Here is a 25,916-nt window from a genome sequence, read left to right as displayed (position 1 = left end):
TACAAGGCTATTCTTGAGGAAAGAACCGGTCATACAAAGTCCAAGGCCTTATCAATAAACCAAATCTGCATAATAGGATTACTAACATGCTTATAAAGCATTAATAATAATAATTCAATGGTTCAATAAATCCTTTTAATATCCAATAGTTCAAATATAATTCAAAATCCTTTTTAATAATTCCTCATAATTTCAAAATCAAAACATTTTAAATTAATACTTGAGAATAAAATCTCATATTAATAACTTTTCACCCTTGAAAAACCTTTATTTAATTCAACAAACCTTTTAAAATCACTTCCTTTATTTAAACACGATAAGGAATCCAAACCATTCAAAACATGATTTAAAAATCAATCATTCAAAATACTTTTATTAAAATCAATACCTTCAAACATAATTTATTTCAAATCATAATTCAAATCAATTTAATTTAATCACCAATCAAATCATGTAAAACATGTTATTCAAACCAATCACTTTCAAAGGTATCTAGCCACCTAAACGTACCTTGATCCTTGCTAAAAAAAAACCACACAAAAAGAACCTTAAGAACCTTGATCGAACACACCCTACAAATAAATATAACCTTAATCAATATAAAGTGAACAAATAATTAAAAACCCCCAACTATATGTACATGAACCTTTTAAATTAATTTCTCAAAAACATCATTAAAAATAGGAAAATTCTCTTTGGTAACCACAAACTTTTATCTTTTCTCAGTGGTAAAGTCTAAAACTTTTAATTATCAATGGTAATCACGAATTAATATTATTAAGCAAATGGTAACTTAAGTTAAATATTTATTAATTCTTTAACCATGGTTTAGCTACAAGATTGCAAAAAGACACAACCATCCCCAAAAACAACCACATCTCCCTTCTCCTGATTTTCTTCCTTTCTCTTTCCTCCTTCCAACATCAATCAACAGAAGACCGACCATAATCAACAGAAGTAAACGCAACATCGGAGGAACCCTCACACCTAAGGCTAACCAAAGGAAACCGCCGCTGAACACGACGATGATTTCGACCTGAAAAGTTGATCAACAAGGAGAATATTAGGACGAAATCATCTTCAACCTCCCTGTTCATTTTTCTGCAAAACCCAAATTTTTGTTTGATTTATTAATTTATGCAGATCTTAAACTTAAAGCTTGAAAAGATAACATTGGATGATTCGAAAGTTTAGCAACTAAAGTAATTTGTTGATCTCTGCAAATCTTATCCTTCCATTCTCGAGCAGGCAACGACATTGATCCAAAAAGGATCGAAATTGCCGAATTGGGGTAGCTTGATTGTTTGCGAATTGGTGAAAAGTGATGGCCGAAATTGAATAATGTTAAATAATTGTATAATTAATTTAAATTCAATAATTACGTTAATGGAGGTTTTCTCATTACTCGTTATTAGTGTGGCCGAAATTGGGATTTGGGTTCCTGTTCTATTGCTTTATTGTTTGCGTATTGTTCGTTAGTGGAGGTGGTTCAGGTGGTCTCTACGGCGGTGGTTCAAGTGGGTGGCTGTGGTGGTAGTTGGGGCACAGGGGCAGTGTAGAGGAGAAGAAATAGGGGGGGGGAGAAAGAGGGGAAAAAGGGGAAGGGGGTTTCTTCGGTGTGCAACAGCACAAGGCTGCGGTGGTCGGAGGTGGATGTCTCCGGCGGGGGAAGGGGCTGAGACGCCATCTCCGGGACGGGGAAGGGGCTGGCGGTTGGCTGGTGGCAGTGTGGTTGGGGAGTGGTTTGGATTTTTTTGTTGTTTTTAAGTAATTTAAAGGGTACTAATGTAAATTTATTGTTACTTAACCAAGATTAACCTTGGTTAATCATTTAAAAATATTTTTTTATTATTAATTTTACCATTTGCTTAATAATATAAATTCGTGATTATCATTGATAAAAAAATTTCACACTTTACCACTGAGAAAAAATAAAAGTTCGTGATTACCACAGAGAATTTTCCTTAAAAATATGATTTTATATAATTAAAACTACTCATAATAATTATTTATAAATCCCTCATAATAATAATAATAATAATAATAATAATAATAATAATAATAATAATAATAATAATAATAATAATAATAATAATAATAATAATAATAATAATAAGAGAAGAGAATAAGAAAAGATAAGAAACCAAGGAAAATAGAAGAATTGGATTTGCGTTGGAAAGAATAGGCAGAACTTGCAGAGGCTATAACTCCTTTGATATAACTCCAAATAGGGTGATTCTTGAGCCTAACCTCAAGTACTTTTCGAGAAGAACAATATTCTGTGAAATGTCAATAACCCAAAACCGATCAGAAGTGCCCAAAAATCGGCTTCAAAGATAAACGGGATGATTTGTGTAAAATTGAGAAGAAAAGAAGAGAACTGGTGTGAAGAATGTGAGAGGTATGAAGGGGTATTTATAGGCTAGCTCATGAAAGAATTATGAAAAGAGAATGTGGGAAGAATTATGGCAAGTAGGGTTTATGGGATTACTTGGAGAAGTGAGTAAAAGAATTAAGGAAATTTTTGATATTAAGGTGATTGTGTATAATTGAATATGGAAGGTATGTATGTCATGAAAAATAATAAGGAAATTAGAATTACTTGGGGAATAATTAAAAAGAATGAATGGCAAGAAAATATGTTGATTAGATATTAAAAAACGGAGAATTAGAATTAAGGAAAATAAGAGATTTTGGGAGATAATTAAAAATATAGTTTACCAAAATAATTTCCCCCAAGATAATACAAGAGGGCCGAAAATATTGAGCTTACCATAGATCAAATTTTCGGATTCCTCTAGATATATTTAGGAATATTTTGCTTGGTTTTTAAGGAATAAAATAATTTCATAAATAATATAGAATAATTAATTAATTAATTACCAATTATTTACCAATAAATAACCAAGAAAAATCAGATTTTCCATACATGGAAAATCCGAAAATCCTAGCTAGTTATTAGGTAATTTTGGACATAATAATTAATTAATTAAAATATTATTTTTCTTTAATTAAAATATCCGAAATATGTAAATAATCTGGTTTTTAAGATAAGATAAATGAATAATAAATCTTATCCAAAATAATGATTAGTTTTCAAAATTCTTTTGGCGCCAAAATTAAAATATTATTTTGGCTCCAAATAATAAATTTACTAAAATACCCTTTTTATAAAATAATTCTTAATTAATTAGTTAGAAAATACGTATGAAAAATACGGGTATTACATATTCAATTACCAAATTAAGAAACTAAATATTATTTAGACGACGAAAATATGGGAAAAGTAGTACTAAACTATAAACGATTAAGGTTGCAAACTAATAAAACAATAGACAATAATGAGAAGTAGTTCTAGGTTTGGGGTTTCGCCAATTACTCTCTATAATGAAATTAAACTAATTGTAGGGTTAAACATATATAAAATAACAATGATCGAATTACCAAAAGTATGTTATCTCCTCTCCCAAGATAGAAAACGTATATCTAAATCAATCTCATGTCTACTTCTGTGATCACAACAATTGAAATAAACTCACTAAGAACAAGAATTCAATAAGACCACCCCAAGTGTATAACTATTCCTAAAATTATACTATTTGACGTTTGATAATCCAACGAACTAGTATTGAAAGTTCACTTCCGCTAATAATCCAATACCTTAAACATACAATCAACTGGCCAGATTAAAAGTACGAATTAAAACAAGATTATCAAATTGCAATTATATAAATCAAACCAAACAAAATAATTCAACTCATGGATAAATTGTAAAAGACTATATCCCTAACCTAGAACAAGCGAAATTAGCTAGACATGGAAATTAAGAGAACACAACTATTTAATGAAGAATCAATATTAAACATATCAAATCAAGCAAAAACCAGTCAATTGCATATATTAAGGGAAGAAAGAACGCTGCTCCAAGCTCGGTCCAGTCACGGTTCTTGCGAGGTGTTGTTGTTCGTCTCCTCTCCCCTTTCGTGCATCCTCTGTTGCGTCATCTCCGACTCCTCTCTTCTTCTCTGCGAATGTGTGATTTATACAGTAGTAGTTGTGAGGGTTCTTTCGTGGGTTTTTCCTCTTGCTGCCGCTGCTACTTTCTTTTTGTAGTATTGAGTTAGGGCCTGTTCTCATATGTTGAAATTCAGTTCAGTTCAGTTCAGTTCAATTTAGTTCAGCTCCTAATTTCCTTCTCTTATAAAATATTAATTTCATTTCAATTCAGTTCAGTTCAGTTTAGCTCAGTTCATTTTAGTTCAGTTCAGTTCAGCTGAGTTCAGTCAATGAGAATAGGCCCTTAGTGGGTTGCAAAACATTAAAACCCATTACTTTTCTTAATATGTTGCACGTGAGTTGGGAGAATGTGGGCTTTCTTTGTTCTTTTTCTTTTCTTTGTGATTTTCTTCTAGTCCAACTTGCAATAAACCTGCAGACCAAATGAAAAATGGGTTTCTTAATTTCTTTTTCCATAATAGTAACATATTAGCATAATACAAGTATAATTAACTAAAAATAATCAATTAAACTTAATAAAGTAAATCTCATGATAAGACATTAAAATCTATATAAACACTTAAATTATACTAAAAAATAGCATAAAAATGATATAATAAAGTATATAAAATATGAACTTATCAATAGCCTCAGTAAGAAAGGAGAGATTAAGAATTACATGGCTTAGAATAGTATAGGTCTCTACTGCTTAATACAAACTAAGGTGAAGCTAGAGAATTTCCCTAGGATTTGTCACAAATTGTTTGATGGTTGGTGTGTTACTACTAACTTCAATAAAGTCAAAGGTGGTAGAATTTTGGTAGCTTTGAGAAATGAATTGTTTGGTGTGGATATTTTGTATAGTGGTCCTCAAATTATACATACACAAGTATTTAATAAGACACTAATAAAGAGTTTTGAGTGCTCTTTTGTGTATGCAATGAATGATGTTGCTAAGAGGATTCTTCTTTGGGATCAACTTAGGGGTATTGCTGGTAATTGTTCAGGACCCTGGATCATAACAGGGGATTTTATTAATCCTCTCTTTCTTGATAATAGAATTAGAAGACAGATTAATAGTGCAGAGATTGTTCCTTTTGTTGAGTGTGTGAACTATTGTGATATGAAAGATATGATCCAAGTTGGTTCTAGATACACTTAGACAAATAAGCAGCATGGAGAAGATAGGGTTTATAGTAAAATTCATAGAGCTTTGGTTAATTCTGATTGGATCATGGAGTTTCCTAATTCTATGGTTTATTATAGTCCTGAGGTTTGGTATGATCATTATCCTGCTGTAATTCAGTTTGATGAATTCAGAAGAAGTGGTCCTAGAGCTTTCAAGTTTTTTGATATGTGGGGTAGTCATCCTCAGTTTGGTGAGCTTGTTAGTGATGCTTGAGGAATTGAGGTACATGATCAGCTGATGTATCAAGTGGTGAAGAAATTGAAGAAAGTTAAAAGCGTCCTCAAGAGCATAAATAGGAGTGATTACTCTGAGATTGGTGCTAGGTATCCGAAGGTTAAGAATGATTTGATAGCTATGAAAAAGAGAATTCAAGAAGATTATAGCAATACTGAGCTTCAGAATAAAGCGAAAAGATATTTTGGGGAATTTCTCCAAGGTAAAGAAAGACTATTTTGATTTCTTACAGCAAAAGGCTAAGATTAGATGGCTGAAAGCTGGTGATGATAATACTTCTTTATTTCATAGAAATATTAAAGTCCAGGCTTACAGGAAGAAGGTTTTGGCTATTGCTGATATGAATCGTAGTTGGTGTGAGGATAGAAATGTTGTGAATAATGCTTTCATTGAGTATTATAAATGGCTTTTGAGTACTGATCAAGACTTCCTTATTAAGGTTGATCAGAGAATTGTTGAGCAAGGTCTTGTAGTGTCAGGTGAGCTAGCTGCTAGTTTATCCTGTTCTGTCTCTCAAGAAGAAATAAAGAAATCTCTTTTTAGCATTCCATGCCTTAAGGCTCCTATACCTGATGGATTTAATAGCTCTTTTTATATGTTGTGCTAGAATACAGTTGGAAGTGAGGTATGTAATGATGTTAAGCTCTTTTTTAAAATGGGAAGATGCTTAAGGAAGTCAACTGTACAAATCTGGTGTTGATTCCTAAAATTAAGCAGCCACAGTCTGTTATGGATTTTAGACCCATTGCATGATGTAATATGATTTACAAAGTCATTACTAAGCTGCTTTGTAATAGATTGAAAAGGGTTCTACCCAGCATAATCTCATAAAATCAGTCTGGTTTTGTGTAAAGAAGGAAGATTTGCCATAATATTTGTATAGTGCAGGACCTTGTTGGGAGATATAAGAGGAAGAATACTCCACCTGGATGCATGTTTAAGGTGGATATCAAGAAAGCATATGATTCAATGAACTGGGAGTTTCTAAAGGATATGGTAGTTGCTCTCAAGTTTCCTGAGCAGTTTGTGAAATTAGTCATGGAGTGTGTCACTACTCCTAGCTTCTCTTTGGTTTTAAATGACGATATGAGTGGTTTCTTTCAAGGAAAAAAAGGATTAAGGTAAGGGGATCCATTCTCTCCTCTGTTGTTTGTTATTTGTATGGATTATCTCACTAGAATTATGCAAAATATTGGCAAGCATAGAGAGTTTGTCTATCATCCTAGATGTAAAGCTGTGCAGTTAAATCATCTAGCTTTTGCTGATGATTTAATCATTATGAGTAGAGGGGATGAAAAAGTCGTGAATCTGTTAATGAGAGGGCTTGCTACATTTGCTGCAGCTTCTGGTCTTGCTGCTAATAGTGGCAAATCCAATGTTTACTTCTGTAATGTTTAGGAGGATGTTAAGACAGCCATCATTAGAAACTCGGGTTTTCAAGAAGGTTAATTACCTTTTAGGTATCTTAGGGTTAATGTTAATGCCAAAAAGTTGTTAAATGATGACTGTCAGGTGTTAATTAATAAAGTTGTGGCAAGAATCAGAGTGTGGGGTAGTAGAACTATGTCTTACACTGCTAGGGTGGTATTAGTGAATTTTGTCATAGCTATTATAGAAACTTCATTTGGGATGGAAGAGTTATTTATAGCAGAGCTCCTCTAATTGCTTGGGATATAGTTTGTAGATCTAAACAGCAGGGAGGATTGGGCGTTCATGATTGTATTAGTTGGAATAATACAACAATGGGAAAGTATATTTGGGACATTGCAAATAAGAATGATAGTTTATGGCTGAAATGGGTGAGTCATCACTATATTAAAGGGAAGAACTGGAAGAGAATGGGGTGTCCGACCCATGCTAGCTGGCAGTGGAAGCAAATATGAAAGGTGAAAAAGAAGATTAAGCATATCTTTAAAAGGAATGTGTGGAATCAACATGAGAAAGGGGTACACTGTGTCTAGTGCTTATAGGTGGCTTCAAGAGCAGCAACCTGATGTTCTTTGGTGTAAGTGGATCTGGAATAGGTATAATATCCCTAAGCGCAAGTTTATAGCTTGGATAGCAGCTTGGGGAAGGCTCAGAACCAGAGAGAAACTTAAGAGGATTGGGGTTATACTTCTAAGGACACTTGTCCTTTATGTGGTAAGTGCTCAGAAACAATTCACCACCTGTTGTTTGAGTGTGAGTATAGTAAGAAGTTAATTCGTCTGTTGCAGGGTAGAATTGGAAGACATATGGCTTTTAATAGTCTGGATTCTTGCAATAGCTGGTGTTGGAAGGCTGCAAATCATTTTCAGAAGATGGCCTGTCAAAGCCAGTGGCGGAGCTAGCAAGGTACAAGGGGGGGACAACTGTCTCCCCACTATAAAAAAAAATAGCTTATAATTTTATTTATGTGCAGTAGCATATGAACCAAGATGGTCCAGTGGTTGAACGAAGATGGTCCAGTGGTTGAAGTGTTGATTTTAGAGCCTTATCCACACCAATCAGCACGGAATCAAACCCCCTCCCTGTCATTTTAATTTTTTATCTCTTATTTTCCTGAACTTGCATTTATGTAGTAGAATGAGGAGGCTGTGTTTGTCAGCTTGGTTACTGGAATGAGGTTGTGTTTAGAGGACTAATGCCCGATTCTTTTTTTATCATTTCACTTTCTTTTTTTTTAAAAAAAAAAAACTCCTGTATTATTTTATGAGAAAGACAATATATATCCTTCCATAGTTCCATATTTTCTTAATAATTATATCTATTTAAATGTTTTAAAGTAAGACAAATTTTTAAATAAAACAGATGTACAATATTTTTATCGTTGTAGGGAATATTTCAAGCTTTAATTCCACTAGCTTGAACCCCACTGTGATCATACACTAAAGTACGGTGGCGTCCAAAACGGAAGAAGATAGAGCAAAAGAGTCGCCAACGAGTTTTTTTTAGGAACTTGTAAACCGTTCATAGGATGAAGGTTACACCCCTTAACGATCCAAGAGATCGTCAACTCCATAAGGTCTAGAACCAAATAAGGGTTCGGGGATGAAGGTACAAATCCAATCTAAAATAGATTGAACCTTCCCTAATAATAGGCCTCTACTTTATTCTGATCGTATTCATGTGCGCTTTCTGATTAACATGCAATCATTAGGTTAACCCTAAACCTATTTAATCTATGTTGGTTGAATATTAATGCACATACAAACTATTATTGGCGATCACTTGAATTATCATCAAAGTTAACCAAACAAGATTATTAATTATCTTATTAAGCGCAATTACAAGTACAAAATTCCCTTTAAACATGCATAAAAGGCGTGATCAAGCAATAAATAATAAATAAGCATCAAGCAACATAATAATAACAATAATAAAAATAATAATCATAATAATAATCATCATTAAAATAATAATAATAATAAATTATAACAGTTATAATCATAATCATGTTCATGTTAATATTAAAGCATAATAAAAATAGCAAGATCCTAGGCATGATACTAACAAGATTAATAACAAACCCTAGCATGTCACTAAGCAATAAATATCAAATCTTTAACCCTAACATGATACTAACAATCATAAATATTAGGAAGAACATAGGAAGCATCGTAACAATCATATTTAATATTAAAATTACCCTAGACATGATACTAGGAATATCACAACAATAATATAAACATGATTTCTACATCATAATATCAATTAAAACCATTAAAGCACTTACTTTGATGTTTCGTACCTCTTTCTAATAACAAAATACACACGTTAGTAAATTCAAGGAAAATAATAATCAAAACAATTAAATTAAATAATGGAAAGAGAGATTTGGGACCAAACCCTCATAAATTAAACCTTTCACGTCAAGGGCAAAGGCAACTTCGAATATGGCTAGGTGTTTCTAGATCTTGCGAATACGGAATTTTGTATTTGAGAAAAGGCTAGTTTAGAAAAAGAGAGAGAGAGAGAGAGAGAGAATAATCAAGAAAATCTTGATGAGAGTTGGTGAAAATTGGTGAATGAAAACGGAGTTTTTAATACAATATTTATAGAGAAAATCAGCCAAAAAGATAAAATAAACAAAACAGAGTCTGACACACAAAAAACAGAGTCGGCGCCAACCCTGGCTAACTGGCGCCAGGCACCAACACTAGCGCCAGACGCCAATGGCTAGCGACAGGCCTGGTTCCAGGCGCCAAAGCCTGGGGTCAGGCGCCATGCCTATTTTCAACGCGTTTTCGAAAATCAGATAAGTTTGCCGTACTGGAGGATAAAATCATATAATTCCCTCAAAAATGCTATTTGATTTTAATTAAAACTCTAAAAAGTCAAAAGTCAATTTATCAATGCTAATTGAATTAGGAATGAAAAGAACCTTCTAGAAAATTCTAGAAGACTAAAACCATTCCTAATTGCATTAGGAATGATAAATCCGTATAAGGCCCCCCCTAGATCATTGGGCCGCATATAAGGCTCAAAACAGGCCCAGTTTAGTAATTTGGCCATAACTTCCTCAATATTCATCGGAATTGGGCTTATAATATATCGTTGGAAAGCTCTGGTCAAGCCTCATCCAACTACACTATTAATAGACCCATATCATGGACCAACCAAACTGGATTGGCTATTTTCTTAAAACAAGTTTTCAAAAACAGAGAGAAAAGAAAAGAAAACTTTCCGCAACACTATACTTTCCACACTTTCGCTTCATTCGATTAAGATTTGACGCGAATGGTACTCATCACTGGGTTTGGTTTTGGAGAGACATAAATGGGTGTCTACAATCGTACATCCATTTTAAAGTTACTCTAAAATGAGCAAAAGTTACCCTTATATGAACAAAATTTACCTTGACATAAATAAAAGTTACGAATTATTTATGATTTATTGATAAAAAATTACCCAAAAAATTGTAAAAATGACCCCGGATGTATACAAAAGTAACTCTTTAAATACTTTGTATTATTTTGCATGAATGAACCTCTCAAATTACGGTTGTTGCATTTGATTAGCTATACTATCTTACAGTGGCGGATCCATGATTCCAAATTAGGGGTAGCACTAATGATAGGGAAAAAAAATTTATACACCTACTAACTTGAAACGCAGACTAATTTGATTTTAAGTTGGTAATAACATAACAAGTTAAGTTTTTGCATAATGCATGTATTGTGATTGTGTCGAAAAAGTTACTATCAAATTTTTGAATATCTATAGATTTTGCACTGAGTTATTATCACATAAATTTTCACTAAAAAAATTATCTCATAAATTATATATGTACACCAAATACTTTGTATTACAACCATATAAAATTAGTCAAATTTATAAGATATTATCTATACTATTAATTGTTCTTAACCAATTTTTATGAGAGATAACCTTTATCTAATTGAACATAAATGTCAAAGAAGTGGAAATTAGTAAATTGGGAATATTAAATATTTTATGGAAGTCATTTTTATTTAAATCTATTTGAATATAAATGCATGTTAAGAAAGAAAAAAAAAATGTCTGGGAGGAGACTCAAACCCAGCCCAAATACCCAAGAAAGTTAAAATCACCACCTAAGTTACCACTGAAGCAGCTTCAGTTATTGTAGACACCCATTTGTGTCTCCCCAAAACCAAACCCATTGATGAGTGCCTTTCACGCCGAATCATAATAAAATGAAACGAAAGTGTGGAAAGGTCTAGTGTTGCGGAGAGTTTTATTTCTTTTCTTTTCTCTTCTCTCTGTTTTTGAAAACTTTATTTTAAGAAAATAGCCAATCCAGTTTGGTTGGTCCATGATATGGGTCCAATAGTGGTACAGTTAGATGGGGCTTGCAAAGACCTTTCCAACGATATATTATAAGCCCAATTCCGATGAATATTGAGTAATTTATGACCAATTTACTAAACTGGGCCCGGTTTGAGTTTTAAGTACGGCCCAATGATCTAGGGGAGGGCCTAATATGATTTATCATTCCTAATGTAATTAGGAATGGTTTTTGGTCTTCTAGAACATTCTAGAAGGTTCTTATCATTCTTAATTCAATTAGGATTCTTTAGAGTTTTAATAAGATCAAATAGCATTTTCGACTGAAATTATATTATTTTATCTTCTAGTACGGTAAAATTATCAGATTTTCGAAAACGTGTTAAAAGTCGGTTTGGCGTCCAACCCCAGGCCTTGGCGCCTGGAACCAGGATTGGCGCCAGACGCCATCCATTGGCGCCTGGCGCTAGCCACTGGTCCTGGCGTCAATGAGCCAGGGCTGGCGCCAAGTTGTTTTTGCGATCTTCAGACTCTGTTTTGATAAATTATCTTTTTTGGCTGATTTTCTCTATAAATATCGTATCAAAAACTCCGTTTTGAGGGACGGATTATCATCTATTATTCACCACTTTTTTTATTCTTAATTTTTAATAAAATCCGTTTTCATTCATCATCTACAATCTTCAATCGTCAACAAATTAGTTTATGAATCATTAATGTTTTATTCATTCTTTCTAAACTTTATTCTTTAATACAAAATTCCGCATTCACAAGATCTAGAAACACCTAGCCATATTCGAAGTTGCCTTCACCCTAGACGTGAAAGGTTTTAATTTCTGAGGGTTTGGTCCCAAATCTCTATTTCAATTATTTAATTTTATTTCTTTGTTTATTATTTTCCTTGAAGTTACTAACGTGTGTATTTTGTAATTAGAAAGAGGTACGAGGCATCCAAGTAAGTACTTAATTGATTTTATGATGTAGACATCATGTTTATATTGTTATTATGATATTCCTAGTATCATGTCTAGGGTATTTTTAATATTAAGCATGATTTAAAAATATGATGCTTCCTATGTTCTTTCTAACATTTATGATTATGATTGATGATGATTATTTATTATGTAGCTTGATGCATATTATTATATATTGTTATTGCTTGATCACCTTCTATTGCAGGTTAAAGGGAATTGGTATTTGCAATCACGCTTAATAAGATATTAATAATCTTGTTAGGTTAATTGTGATTATAATTTCAAGTGATCGCCAATAATAGTTTATTTGTGCATTAAATTCAACCAACATAGATAAACAGGTTTAGGGTTAATCCTATTGATTGTATGTTAGTCAGAAAGCGCACATGAATACGATCAGAATAAAGTAGAGGCCTATTATTAGGGCAGGTTCAATCTCTTTTAAGTTGGATTTGTACCTTCATCCCCGAACCCTTATTTGGTCCATGACCTTATGGAGTTGACGATCTCTTGGATCGTTAAGGGGTGTAACCTTCACCTCGTGAACGGTTTACAAGTTCCTTAAAAACTTGTTGGCGACTCTTTTGCTCTATCTTCTTCCCTTTTGGACGCCACCGTACTTTAGTGTATGATCACAGTGGGGTTCAAGCTAGTGGGATTTTTAAAGGCTTGAAACTATTCCCTACAGTTTTTTGGCAACTCCACTGGGGAGGATTTCTACTTTAATTCCTGAATTTGTTTCGGCAATGATTTAGAATGAGTGGATGAGACTCGAAAAGTTCTAAGTATTTCATGTGCGTAATTTTGATTAACATTATTGTCATATGCATAAAAAGGTTCTCATTGGAAAGACCATCCGTAATGAGTCAAAAACATAGGATTTTACACGTAGGAAATTTGAGAAATGTCTTTCACAACTAGGACTAAAATAATACCGCGCGAAACTGGATGATTTTATCGAGCACAGAAAGCTGTTGAGGCATGTGGGAAGTAGCGTCAGGGGCCAGAGCTTGGCGCCATACTTTTATCCGTAGCGCCAGACGCCAGTATTGGCTCCAGGCGCTACAGTTAAAAGTTGGCGCCAGTCTCTGTTTGCTGGCGCCAAATTCCCCCAATACCGAGCCAGAAATATGCGTTCTAATTTCGACCAGTTTTTCGTATTGTTTGCTCGATCCTACTTCCTGATTGAATTTTTTCTCATTTTTCTGAAACCCATATGTGTTCTACATATGGACATAACCCTCTGGGAATTCATGCTCTATCTACCCGATTGAACGCTCCTGGCAACAAAGGGTACATCTGAGATGTTGAATTCACCAAACCATGGAAGTGAGTTTTTTCTAAAAAACTCGCGGTGTTCTATCCACATGCGTTAACCCTTCACGGTTAGGCTTCTACGCGGTGCATCTGAACAATTAACCATGGACCCTATTTGACTAAACCATATCCCGAACTTTAGAGAACTAGCGCCATGGTTAGGTTGCGAACTCATTGCATCATATTGTGCCTACTTGCCTAATTGTGCATTATTTGTTGCGCATATATATTCTATGCTCCTCCTAATCGTTTGTTGATTTGTGTTGAGATTATAATTAATGACTTAAAGAACTTTGCCTAATTAATTAATTAATTCGAGTCAATAAATTTTTTCTTCTTTTAATCGGAATTGACCTAGTACGACTTTAGGCATGCCCAAGTTGACTAATAATATCGAAAACAGTCCCAGACCGAGGTTCCGATGTTGGTGCCAAAATCTGGGCTGTAGCGCCACTGTATGGTGTGTAGCGCCAGACATTTACTAAAAAGTCTGGCGCCAACCACCATATTGTGACGCCAGTCCTGTCGCTTGGCCGACAGTTCGAATTATTTGTCGAGTCATCACCTAATGTCTAATTATTCAGTTTCCTATTTAATTCGGTTAATTCTGCTTAATTGAATCAATATTCGAGTTTAGGCACTAAGTCCCATGGTCTTACACAAGAATCCAAGCATGTCACTTACACTCAATACACACACTATTACACATGTCTTGACCATGATTAAGGGAGTCTTGTGTGCGCGCGTTATTTTTCGTCATTTTTTTTAGGGGGTTAAGTCGGATATTAATCCTCCAATAAACAAAGTATGCATATTTTTAGGGAGCAATAATGTACAAGTCCAACTTTTTGACAAACCTATAGCTCGCAAGAGGAAAGCAAGAGTTATAATGGCAACTCAGGAAGAAGTTAACGATCTCAAAAACCAATTGGCTACTGTAACTGAGACACTAAGGCTTCTCGCACTTAAGATCGAGGATCCCGCGAAGCAACAACAAATGGACCTCATGCAAGAAAGCCTAAGCAAGTTGTCCAGCGACTACAAGTTTCAAGAACTCACATCCCAAGGGGTCTCGGTGGATAAGGATCTTCTTCCGCAGAAGTTCAGTGCCAACGACATCCCAAAGTTTAGGGCAATCGACAACCCCTAATTCCATCTAAGGGCATTTGAAACAATAATGAGTATCAAGGGTATCGATAAGAAAATTTTCCCTTCTCTGTTCTCGCTATCTCTCGAGACCGTTTGCCAACAATGGTTCTTTTCTCTTGAAAAAGAAAAGACCTCTACCTGGGAATCCATAGAAAACGCTTTCGTTGATAGGTACAAATGCAACGTTCAAGTCGAAACTGACCATAGAGAACTTGAAATTCTCAAGCAGAAGGAGAATGAAGGCTTCACATCTTTCTTTAACAAGTGGAGAGAAACCTCAGCTAAAATGATTGAGGTACCAAGTGAAAAAGAGTCCGTGAGATTGTTCATTAAAAATCTCCAAGAAAAATATTCAAAACATCTTAAATATCAAAATAACCTTCATACCTTTAAGGCTGTTTATGATATTGGGATTAATATTGAAGATAACTTAGCTAAATCTAAAGCTGCCAACAATAACTCCAACAGTGGCTGGAAAGGAAAGAAGAACGACAATCCTTCTTCTTCCAAAACCGCCCATTTAAATAATGTTAGCGCCTTTAATCTAGGAGAAGTCCTTGCCATGAACAACCAAGGACAAAAGAAACTGTTTAGGAGAAACTTCACTCCTATTGGCATGAGTTATGACACCGCGTTTGATGGGCTAAATGCAAAAGGTCTTATAACTCCCATTGGACCATTCGGAGATCCACCAAACGAGAAAAGGTCGCCTAATTGGAACCCCAATGCACATTGCAAGTATCATCAAGGTAGGGGCCATTCTACTGAAAGCTGTTGGAAACTTAAGGAAGCTATCCAAGACCTGATTGACAGTAATAAGCTGTCGTTGCCTCCTGCCAGTAAGAAACCTAGTATTGATAATGCACCTCTAGCTCACACATTGGTTATCTCCGATGAAGAAAGCAAAGTTGACCCCTCATCTCTCATTAAGCCTGTCAAAGTGACCGAATAAGAAGAAGAAGAGATCTTTTTCGATGTCGAGGATAATCCTCCAAAACTAGAAAATGAAGTAGAGATACGAATACTCACACTATATTTGAGGGAGACATCACAACTGTTACATGAAACTCTCAAAATTCTGAATGAACTTCGCAAGGAATATGATCAAGAACCTAAGAGAGAATTCACACCAGTAAAAACGACTTATGAGGCAAAATACTTTCCCTTACAAGTCACCAAAAGACCCAAGAAGAGCCATAAAATTTATACTTCAATTGGGATCCCGTATGCACAAATGTTTAAAATGCTCTCCGAGAGTGGCAAGGTCAAACCTCTCGAACCGAGACCATTTGAATCATTAAAAAGAACAGATAGATATTACTGTCAATACCATCAGTCAGGAGGACACACCATAGAAAACTGCTTCAAATTCAAGGATTTGGTGCAAAAAATGATTGATATAAAGGAATTAGTCCAAGTTCAACAAGAAGAGGATATAAATGTTAACGGAGTATGGGACAGTGATGAAGAAGATGTCTATCTAAAAGACATATTAGAACCTTCACCTTCCATATCATACACCACAGACGACATTTGGGCTGAAGAAGATGCATCAATAGACGTCCTCACAAGATCCGGGAGAATACAACCTCCTGTTTCAACACAACCCATGCCTACTGTACAACAAATTCCCATACCTATCATCGAAGACAATGACATTGTTAAACAATTCAAGAAGACAAAAGTTGAGATGAATGTATGGAAGCTTCTAGCAACATCTCGAGAACATAGGTTGGCTGTGATGAATGCCTTGGATAAAATCAGGATAGATTCTGACACCACTCCTGAGGAACTAGCTAACTTCCTCACGAGTGATCTCCCTAGTCCAATTAATCTGATCACCTTCTGTGATAAAGATTTACCCCCGGAAGGTGACAAGCACTACAAAGCGTTAAACCTCACAGTAGTCTGCAAAAGAATGAATGTTCCCATGACGCTTGTAGACAATGGATCGGCTATTAACGTCTGTCCACTTAGGACTGCGAGGATGCTCGGCATAAAGAATGAGGATTTAACTCCGTCCACACAAGGAATAAGAGCTTACGATAATACTCGACGTCAAGCTCTTGGAAAAATAACCCTAAATGTGACGGCAGGAGTAATAGAACATGCTACTACTTTTCAAGTGGTAGACATCAAAGCCTCATTCAATCTGTTGTTAGGACGCCCTTGGCTCCATGATCTAAAGGCCGTCCCTTCATCTCTCCACCAACAAGTGAAAGCTATAGTTGGAGGAATCCCCATCACCATTGATGCTTCGCCAATGAGGATCAAGTCAATAGAGAATCCAATCATCAATTTGGAGCACGACGAAGATGATGAAGACCTATGGGGCTTTAACGAAGAAGTCTCCTTAATCCAAGAGGATGAAAGGACATCTCTTTGCCACAACCCCCATTCCAACATGATTATCAACACTATGCTGAAAAAACAAGGACACTTCCCTGGGATGACCTTAGGAAAGAAGAAGGGGATAGCAAAATCGATAGAGTCACCTGGCCTCCCTAAACTAGATACTTTCGGACTTGGTTTCGAACCGACTCGGAAAGATCTCAAGCGATCCCAGGACAAATTGAAAGCACGTAGGGACGCTCGCATTCAAAAGAAAGCAATTCCAATGGATCAGTACCCTCTTACGCTTAATGGTCAGTTTATAAAAGAAGGAGAGGACTATCCATGCTATGAATTTCCCGAACCATTTGTTGTAAATGACATACGACAACCAGGAATCGAGATTTTCTTGGATTGCTATTTCACTGATAAAATCCCAATTCCCGTCCATAAGGAGAAAGCACCTCCATGCTTTGACTTTAACGTCATGGGATTACTGTTTGGGCGAGAAAAGAATGAGCCATTTTTTGAGGAAGACAACTCCTCACTCATTCAAACGGTCCTACAAAGCGAAAACTTCGATCCCTCGAAGCTAATTACTCCAGCTGAAGGATTACTGCAAGGGAAGCGCAAGACTATCAAGGTGATTACTCCAAGTAGGAGGAAGATATCAATCACGACAGGACAAGGGCCAATGTTTGAACAATCGTCAGGGTCAGAGTCAGAGTCTGAGTCAGAGTCTTTCCCTTTAGAATCTTCTAAGTCTTTAGTTATAACGTCTTTCCTTCCTGTTTCTTCTCCTAGGATAGTTAGTGATCCAGTCCCTGAGGACATATCACTCTTTAATGTAATGATCTCAGAGTATAATAACATCACTCATTCTCCTTACTTCTCGTGTTCTTCCCTAACCCAAGATGACGAACATTGCTTAGCTAACGATGAAAAAGATAAAGAATTTATTAAAGCAATGGAAACACTTGAAAAGAAAACACCAGTAATTGAAGAGACTGAAACAGTTGACATCTCAAATGATTCAACTCATAAAAGAGAAGTTAAAATCGGACTAACAATGAATAAACAAGAAAGAACCGATTTAATTAACTTGCTTAAAGAATTTATCGATGTATTTGCTTGGTCATATGAAGATATGCCAGGCATTAACAGAGAAATAGCTCAACACACTATACCATTAATTCCAGGAATGAAACCTGTAAAACAAAAGCTACGTCAAATGAAACCCGACGTAGCACTTAAAATAAAAGAAGAAGTTCAAAAACAAATAACTGCAGGTTTCATCAAGGTATCCAAATACCCCGAATAGGTCGCTAACGTCGTCCCAGTTCCAAAGAAAGATGGAAGGGTAAGGATGTGTGTCGACTATCGATATGTAAATAAGACAAGTCCAAAGGACGACTTCCCTTTGCCACACATCGATATTCTGGTAGACAACACAGCAAATCACGCGCTCCTCTCATTCATGGATGGATACGCAGGGTACAATCAGATTCTCATGGCGGAAGAAGACATGGAGAAGACAACTTTATCACACCATGGGGCACTTACTGTTACATGGTAATGCCATTTGGGTTGAAAAACGCAGGTGCTACTTACCAACGTGCAGCAACTGCCTTGCTCCATGACATGATGCACAAAGAAGTCGAGGTATACGTAGACGACATGATTGTGAAATCAAAAGACCGTCCAGGCCATCAAGTAGCCTTAAGGAAATTTTTCGAAAGGCTAAGAAAATATAATATGAGGTTAAATCCCTCAAAATGCGCTTTTGGAGTCACCTCGGGCAAGCTCTTAGGATACGTCATAAGCTCTAGAGGAATAAAGATAGATCCAACCAAGATTAAAGCAATCATGTCAATGCCACCGCCCAAGACCGAGAAACAGATTCGAGGATTCATTGGCCGGTTACAATACATAAGTAGGTTCATATCAAAACTAACAACGATATGTCAACCAATCTTCAAAAAGCTCAAGAAGAATGTACCAGTAATATGGGATGACGAGTGTCAAAAAGCCTTTGACCGGATCAAAGCCTATCTCGCAAATCCTCCCGTATTAGCACCAGCACTTCCCGGAATACCTCTTAGGTTATATTTGACGGTTACCAAAGAGACAATGGGAGCCATGCTAGCACAAGAGGTAGGAAAAAAAGAGAATGCAATATATTACTTAAGTAAGAAGATGCTCGAATACGAAACACACTATACACCACTCGAGAAATTGTGCCTCGCTTTGGTGTGGGCCACAACTAAGTTGAGACATTACATGTTGGTGCATACCGTTTTCGTGGTATCTCGATTGGATCCACTCAAATACTTGTTCGAGAAATCAACGCTCAATGGACGTATTTCAAGATGGATAGTCAACTTAGCCCAGTTCGATGTACGGTTTATGCCACAAAAAGCTATTAAAGGATCCGTGGTGTCAGACTTTCTGGCAGACTTTCCAATAGAAGACTCGACATCAATACAGGGCAGTGAATTTCCAGATGAAGATTTGATGGTCACCGAAAATGATACTTGGACCTTGTATTTTGACGGAGCCTCAAACCAAAAGGGATGTGGTGTCGGAGTGCTACTAGTATCACCTAAAGAAGAACACGTCCCAATCTCAATAAATCTTGATTTCGACGTTACCAACAATGCTGCTGAATATGAAGCATGTGTGGTAGGCCTTGAAACAGCCCTGACATTGGGAGTAAAGAAGTTAAGGATATTTGGAGATTCCTCTCTAATCATCAATCAAATATCTAAAAGGTGGAAAGTAAGGAGTGAAAGCCTAGCTCCTTACCAAACTTATCTGGAAACTCTTACCGATCAGTTAGAGAAGGTAGAATACACATATCTACCTAGAGAAGAAAATCAATTTGCTGATGCCTTGGTAAGATTAGCCTCAATGGTTAGGATTCCCAAGGATATCGAGCAAATGCCTTGGAAAGATTAGCCTCAATGGTTAGGATTCTCACTATCGAAAAAGGCACAAACCAGCAAATATACAGGCTATAGAAGATGACAATCCAGTCCAAGACGAAGATGAAGAACGAGAAGGAAAACCATGGTACACAGACATTCTCTACTATGTCACCAATGGAGAATACCCTCCTCATGCTGACAAAAGAGCTAAGCGAGCCTTGAGACTTTTGGCTTCTCAATATGTACTCATAGAAAACGAGCTACATAAAAGGGTACCTAAAGGTTGAGCCCTCCTATGTGTAGGGAAGGTGGATGCACAAAGAATAATGAGAATGGTCCACGAAGGAATCTGTGGAACTCATATAAATGGCAAAATGTTAGTCCAGAAAATAATGCGAGAAGGGTATTATTGGACTACCATGAATAGGGATTGCCATCAATATGTAAAAAGATGCCCTAAGTGTCAAATTTATGCCAATTTACAGCACATTCCTCCATCTTTGCTCTACACCTACACATCACCATGGCCATTCTATACATGGGGAATTGACATAATTGGCAAGATCGCTCCTCCAGGGACAGGAGGCCATGAATTTATTCTAGTAGCGATTGATTACTTTACGAAGTGGGTTGAAGCACAATCATATGCTAAACTCACCGCAAAACATGTAGCACTTTTTATCGAGAGAAATATCATTTGTCGATATGGAGTCCCACATGAAATGATAAGTGACAATGGAACTCACTTTCAAGCCGAATGTGAAGAATTGCTACATAAATATGGTATCCAACATCATCATTCGTCCCCTTATAGACCTCAAGCAAACGGAGCAGTCGAGGCAGCTAATAAAAATTTAAAGACTATCATCGAGAAAATGACAGATAATTACAAGGATTGGCCTGACAAGCTTCACTTTGCATTGTGGGGTTATTGTACGTCAATCCGTACGTCAACAGGAAATACACCATTTTCTTTGGTATATGGAATGGATGCCGTACAACCCGTCGAACTAGAAATACCATCTCTACGTATTGCGGTAGAAAGTAAACTCGATGAAGTCGAATGGACTAGGGCACGATATGAAGAATTGATCCTACTCGACGAAAAACGACTAGAAGCTCTACATCACACTCAGTGTTATCAAACTCGTATGGCTAGACATTTTAATAAGAAGGTCAAGACAAGAAATATCAAAATAGGAGATTTGGTATTAAATGCACTAAGGAAAAATGTTTTAGATCCAAGGGGAAAGTTTAGACCTAATTGGTCTGGCCCCTACATTGTTAAAACAATCCTGTCAGGTGGTGCAGCAAAATTAACTGACATGGATGGCAATGAATTCTCAAACATGACCAATCTTGACCAACTTAAAAAATACTACCCATAATTACTTGAGTAGGACACTCAAGAGAGCTACGTTCGGCCTGATTCCTTAGGAAAGGATACGTAGGCAACCCATTACGGGTGCGGCCACTTTATTTTTCGACATCTCCGCATTCCAGAATCAACAAAAAGTCAACAAAAGTCGGAAAAGCAATTGGCGTCGTAGAACAAAGCTTGACGCCAGCAAAAGGCCATTAGCGCCAGGCGACAGTATTGGCGCCTGGCGCCAGACCTCAATATCTGGCGCCAATTCGCAATTATTGACGCCAATTCAGTAATAAAATCTAGGCGAATTTCGGTGTTTTTCGGAAAATTTTCGACTTCCGTACTCGAAGAATTTCTGGAAAATCAATTTTTTCGGTTTTTCATTGCTTTAATAAAACAAATTTAAAGTAACAATTTAATTGAAAGCTGAAATTTCATTAATAAAATAAAATTGCATTGTTAATGGAATTTAAATAAAGCTGAAATAAATTAACTTTAAATAAAAACTAAGAATCTAATCGAAAGCTAAGCAATGTTCTAATCTTTCTTCTCCTTCTTTGCTCTTTTCCAATTCTTTTCTGCCTCCTCCTCTTCATCCATTACTTTAGCTAGTAGGCATCCTTTAGAGGACCTACATTCAATCTTAGAATAGATTATTTCGCCTTCAGCTAGCACCCCATGCTTCTTTTCCACCCAAGCCTTCTTGTCTATAACTTTCCTTTTCCCCTCGTCTTTAGTAGTATTCTTCTTCTTAGGTATTATAGGTGTCTTGAACTCAATTCTTGCACCTAAGCATTCCTTGGTCGGTGTCACCCTGTCACCTAGACGATTCTTCACATTAGTTCTACCCTGATCAATTGAAGACTTCTTCAACAACCACTTCTTTACATCATTAAGCAAAGAAGGGGAAACCTTTTGGGTAATCGCTTCCCATAAAGGTCTAGCGCTCCAGTACGTGTCAAATTTATCTACTTCTTGAGATATGGGATACTCATAGGGAGGACGAAGATCCCCGGAAGGAATGTTTTGAAGCAAACCATATTGTCTCTTTACTCTGCAGGGATAATAATATGTCATGAGAGACAAGCTTGGAAGACGGCAGAAAGGTTGCTTGTTAACACCAACCATCCTTTTTATTTTCCACCATGGGATGACCCACTTGATAGAAAAGTCACGTGATTCAAAGACTTTCTTCCACCCATGGCGCCCAATTTTAGGGATGCGCTTCTTTCTTCTTACAAAGCAAGTGGGCGTATAACTTTCAATGTCGTCCGGAGGGCTAATTAATCCTAGCCTTTCCATTAGCCACATCTGAAAAAAAAAAAAATTTAATGCAAATAAATCAATATTACAATACAAAAATATATTTTTTAATTTCTGCAATTAAAAATATTATTTTTCTACCTGTAATAAAATTGGAGAACCGCGAAGAGGTGCTTTGGGGTCCCTTTTTAACTCATCTAGACTAATCATAGTCTCTCCAACTCTTAAAGGCATCGGATTTCTCCCTGATTCAATTTGTTCTAGCACAGTGGTTATAATTGATCGACCCTCATTAATTTTACCACTACTAAGACAATATTGATTAAGCATGCAGAATAAGAACGACCTTCTTCTATATATGTGAAGAGATTCAGAAAGCGGTTTATCAAAATAATAGCGTGCGAATTCTTTTAAGTTCACCACGTTTCCATTCACTATCCTTGATAAATTCCTTTCCTTCAAATTAAAGAAGCGCTCAAAATCCTTATAGTAATATGCATCTACTCTAGGGATCACTACCAGGTCTATTGCAGGAAAGCCTAAAATAGCACCAAATTCCTCTGGCAAAGGGCTAATTTCCTCATACCCTATTCTAAAACAATGTGTGTCAATGTTCCAATATTCTAAAGCGGTATGAATGAAGTCTATGTCTAGATCTACCCCTTTTATGCCATATATTCCCCCCAAGTGAAATAAATCCAATTCTTTTCTTTCTCTAGCGTTGAGAGATCGACACCATTCATGAGAATATTGGGTGAAGGTTTTAGTGGCTAGAGACATGATTATTATTTTTCCTAAAGAGAAGAATAATTTTTTCGCTGGAATTATGTGAATAATCGACTGAGCAGGGGGCTATTTATGCACAAATTGTGAGGAATTTCAACCTGACTGGAATACGTAGTCAGCGTCAATTGGCGTCACACACCCGAAATTGGCGCCACACAACAGCTCTTGGCGCCACACGCTAGCAATAGCGCCTGGCGCCATGCGCCACAGGCTGGCGCTAGCTGGCGCCAAGTCAGCAGGACAGCCGCGCGTGCTCAGTTTGCGTTTTGATATTAAATTGGAGTCGGTTAATGATTTTATGGCCCCGTTTTAATTTCTTCTAAATAACTTTCTATCCTTTTCTTAATTAATTAAATATAGCAATTATGTTTAGTTAATTAATTTTTTTTTTTCTTCTTTTTTTTGGATTTTATATTAAAATTCAAAAATCAGCCTTTCTCTCCGTTTTTATTTTTCCTTTTTATTTTTTCCTTTTGGGGGAGAGAGTCAGATAATACCCTCCATCAATAATAAAAATGACGGAATTTTTGCACAAAATTGTTATCACATTTGCACACACTAACATACACTAACATAATAATAATAATACATAATAATAGATTTACAGAACAAAGTGTCTAAATAACAAGTCAAAGGCAAAGTTCTATAAAAAGTCAAAATAAAATGCATATACAGAAATAAACTACGGCGCCGGAGGACGTAGGCCCATTACGCCATAAAACTACGCCATCCGAGGAGTTACCTCTCCACCAGCTCCAACCTCTCCACCAGCTTCAGTCTCCGTAGGAGGAGGGAAACTCAAAACAGGACCGCTCCAGCCAAGGTTAACCTGAGGCTGAGACCACGGAGGCTGCTGCGATGACGAGTCCACCTCGTACATCCCACCACCTCTGAAAGCCGAGGTAGCCTCTCCTAACGGTGCAGCAGGAACCTCCTCAGAAGAAGACCCTGAGCCCTCAGCAACGTCGACTCGAGCAGCCTCGGAACGACCACCTCTACCTCCTAACGAAGTACGACGACGTCTCGAGCTAGACATCGCCGGCTCTCTTCGCCCCTCAGGCTGCGTACGGGTGTGAGAAGCAATCGGCTGACCCTGCAAAAAGAAATAAATCAGAAACCAGGTGAAAACTAAAGCATAGTGCAGAAACAATAAGTAAAGAAAAGTTACCTCTCGGACAGCGTCGTCTCGACGACAGGTAGCTGCGTTCCTCATCCGGACGAGTTGGCTCCGGAAGGCATCTATGCATCGTGCCATAGCCGAAACCACCTCGCGTCAGAACTGTCAAGGAAAGTTAAGTCAGTAAAAATGCATGATAACTGAATACAAGATTCTGAATTAGAGCTAGACTTACTCTGGTCTGGTGACGAGGAATCGACCGCTCCACGAAGCGCTCGCCCTCAGGAGCCGGAGAAATCATCTCCTCGATCGGCCCGTACATCCCCTGGTAGTGGATGGACATACGAGGTGGCACAAACTCAGTGGGACCATCCTGATAAAACAGAAAAGAAATCAGTAAGGTTTTACTTGGGGGCTACTCAGCGAAAAACAAAAAGCCAAGAATCTTACCCTCATATCCTCGGCCGGCACGGGGGCTGGAGCTAACAAAGGAAGTAGCCCCTCAGCATAACTCCGCCCAAGGATCACATGGGACCGCCAAAGAGAACCAGGCTCCTCAGCCATGCTCGACAACTCTCTCTCGTCGAACATGTGGCGTGGTGGAGGAGCAGGAACGACAAAGGCATCGGAAGAGTGCTGTCTAGCAACTCTCTCTCCTAAATACGCAACCGCTCCGTAGGTCCCCATAAAGTAACGACGCTCAGCAGAGTACTGTGCAGCTAATCCAGGGACTGTCCAACCACCCCATGGTCGGTATACTACCTCAGGTCCCTATAAAAATACCAATCGGGTAAGAACATGTATAAAACGTCGCAGAAGAGCAAGATAAGCGCCAAAAATTGCACCGAGATGATCCGACTCCGGACGCGTGCAGTAGACAGGTCCACATGGTGGCTGCCCCAAGAGGCGCTCACCGGATACCCCCTCGGCGATGGTCTCGCCGGCGCAATGGAAGGAAAGTATTCATAGAACCAGATCTACAAAAGGTTAAAGCATGAGTAAATGCTAACTAAACATATAGGGCTAAATTTTATAGGGAATAATATTTACCTCTACAACTTTCCAGAAAGCAGAAAAAGCAACATTCGTCCTAAGAGACCGGTGGCGACACGAGTCCCTCAGTGCGCGAACAAAGTCAATATAGGCCAAACTGGTCCAGTCATAAGTCCCGATCCGCCGGAGATCGCGAACAGCAGGGAGATAGTAAAGCAATGCCCTACTACCCCTATCAGGGGAGAATTTCCCTGACAATAACATCAGCACAAAGATGCGCACCCACTGCTCTCGGGTGGTCGCATCGTCATCAAGAGTCGCTGCCAGTGTCGAGCGGCGAATTCCTCTGGCACTAAACTGAGTCGTCTCGACCTCAGCTTAGGCCCGAAAAGCAATCGACCCCAGTAGTTCCTTGACCTCTGGAGAAAAGACGTCGATACCGCCGTCGAATGGCAGCGGCACAGAAGAGAAAATGAAAATGAAAGGTGTTGTGGTGTCCCAAAATAACTCCACCAGAGCGCGT

General features: G+C 37.3%; 1 protein-coding gene across 1 annotated transcript; it reads left to right on the top strand.

Moving 5' to 3' along the window:
* The first annotated feature begins 4,936 nt into the window (after window positions 1–4,936).
* On the top strand, window positions 4,937–6,817 carry LOC110689027. The gene is made up of 6 exons (XM_021865777.1): window positions 4,937–5,137; window positions 5,303–5,383; window positions 5,652–5,927; window positions 6,027–6,044; window positions 6,308–6,540; window positions 6,598–6,817. Exons 1-6 carry the CDS (start codon window positions 4,937–4,939, stop codon window positions 6,815–6,817), a joined length of 1,029 nt encoding a protein of 342 aa, XP_021721469.1.
* The last annotated feature ends 19,099 nt before the right edge of the window (window positions 6,818–25,916 follow it).

This window comes from Chenopodium quinoa, unplaced genomic scaffold, assembly GCF_001683475.1.
Source record: "Chenopodium quinoa cultivar QQ74 unplaced genomic scaffold, ASM168347v1, whole genome shotgun sequence".
NCBI classification, from domain to species: Eukaryota; Viridiplantae; Streptophyta; class Magnoliopsida; order Caryophyllales; family Amaranthaceae; genus Chenopodium; species Chenopodium quinoa.
This window is presented reverse-complemented; position numbering and strand designations above follow the sequence as displayed.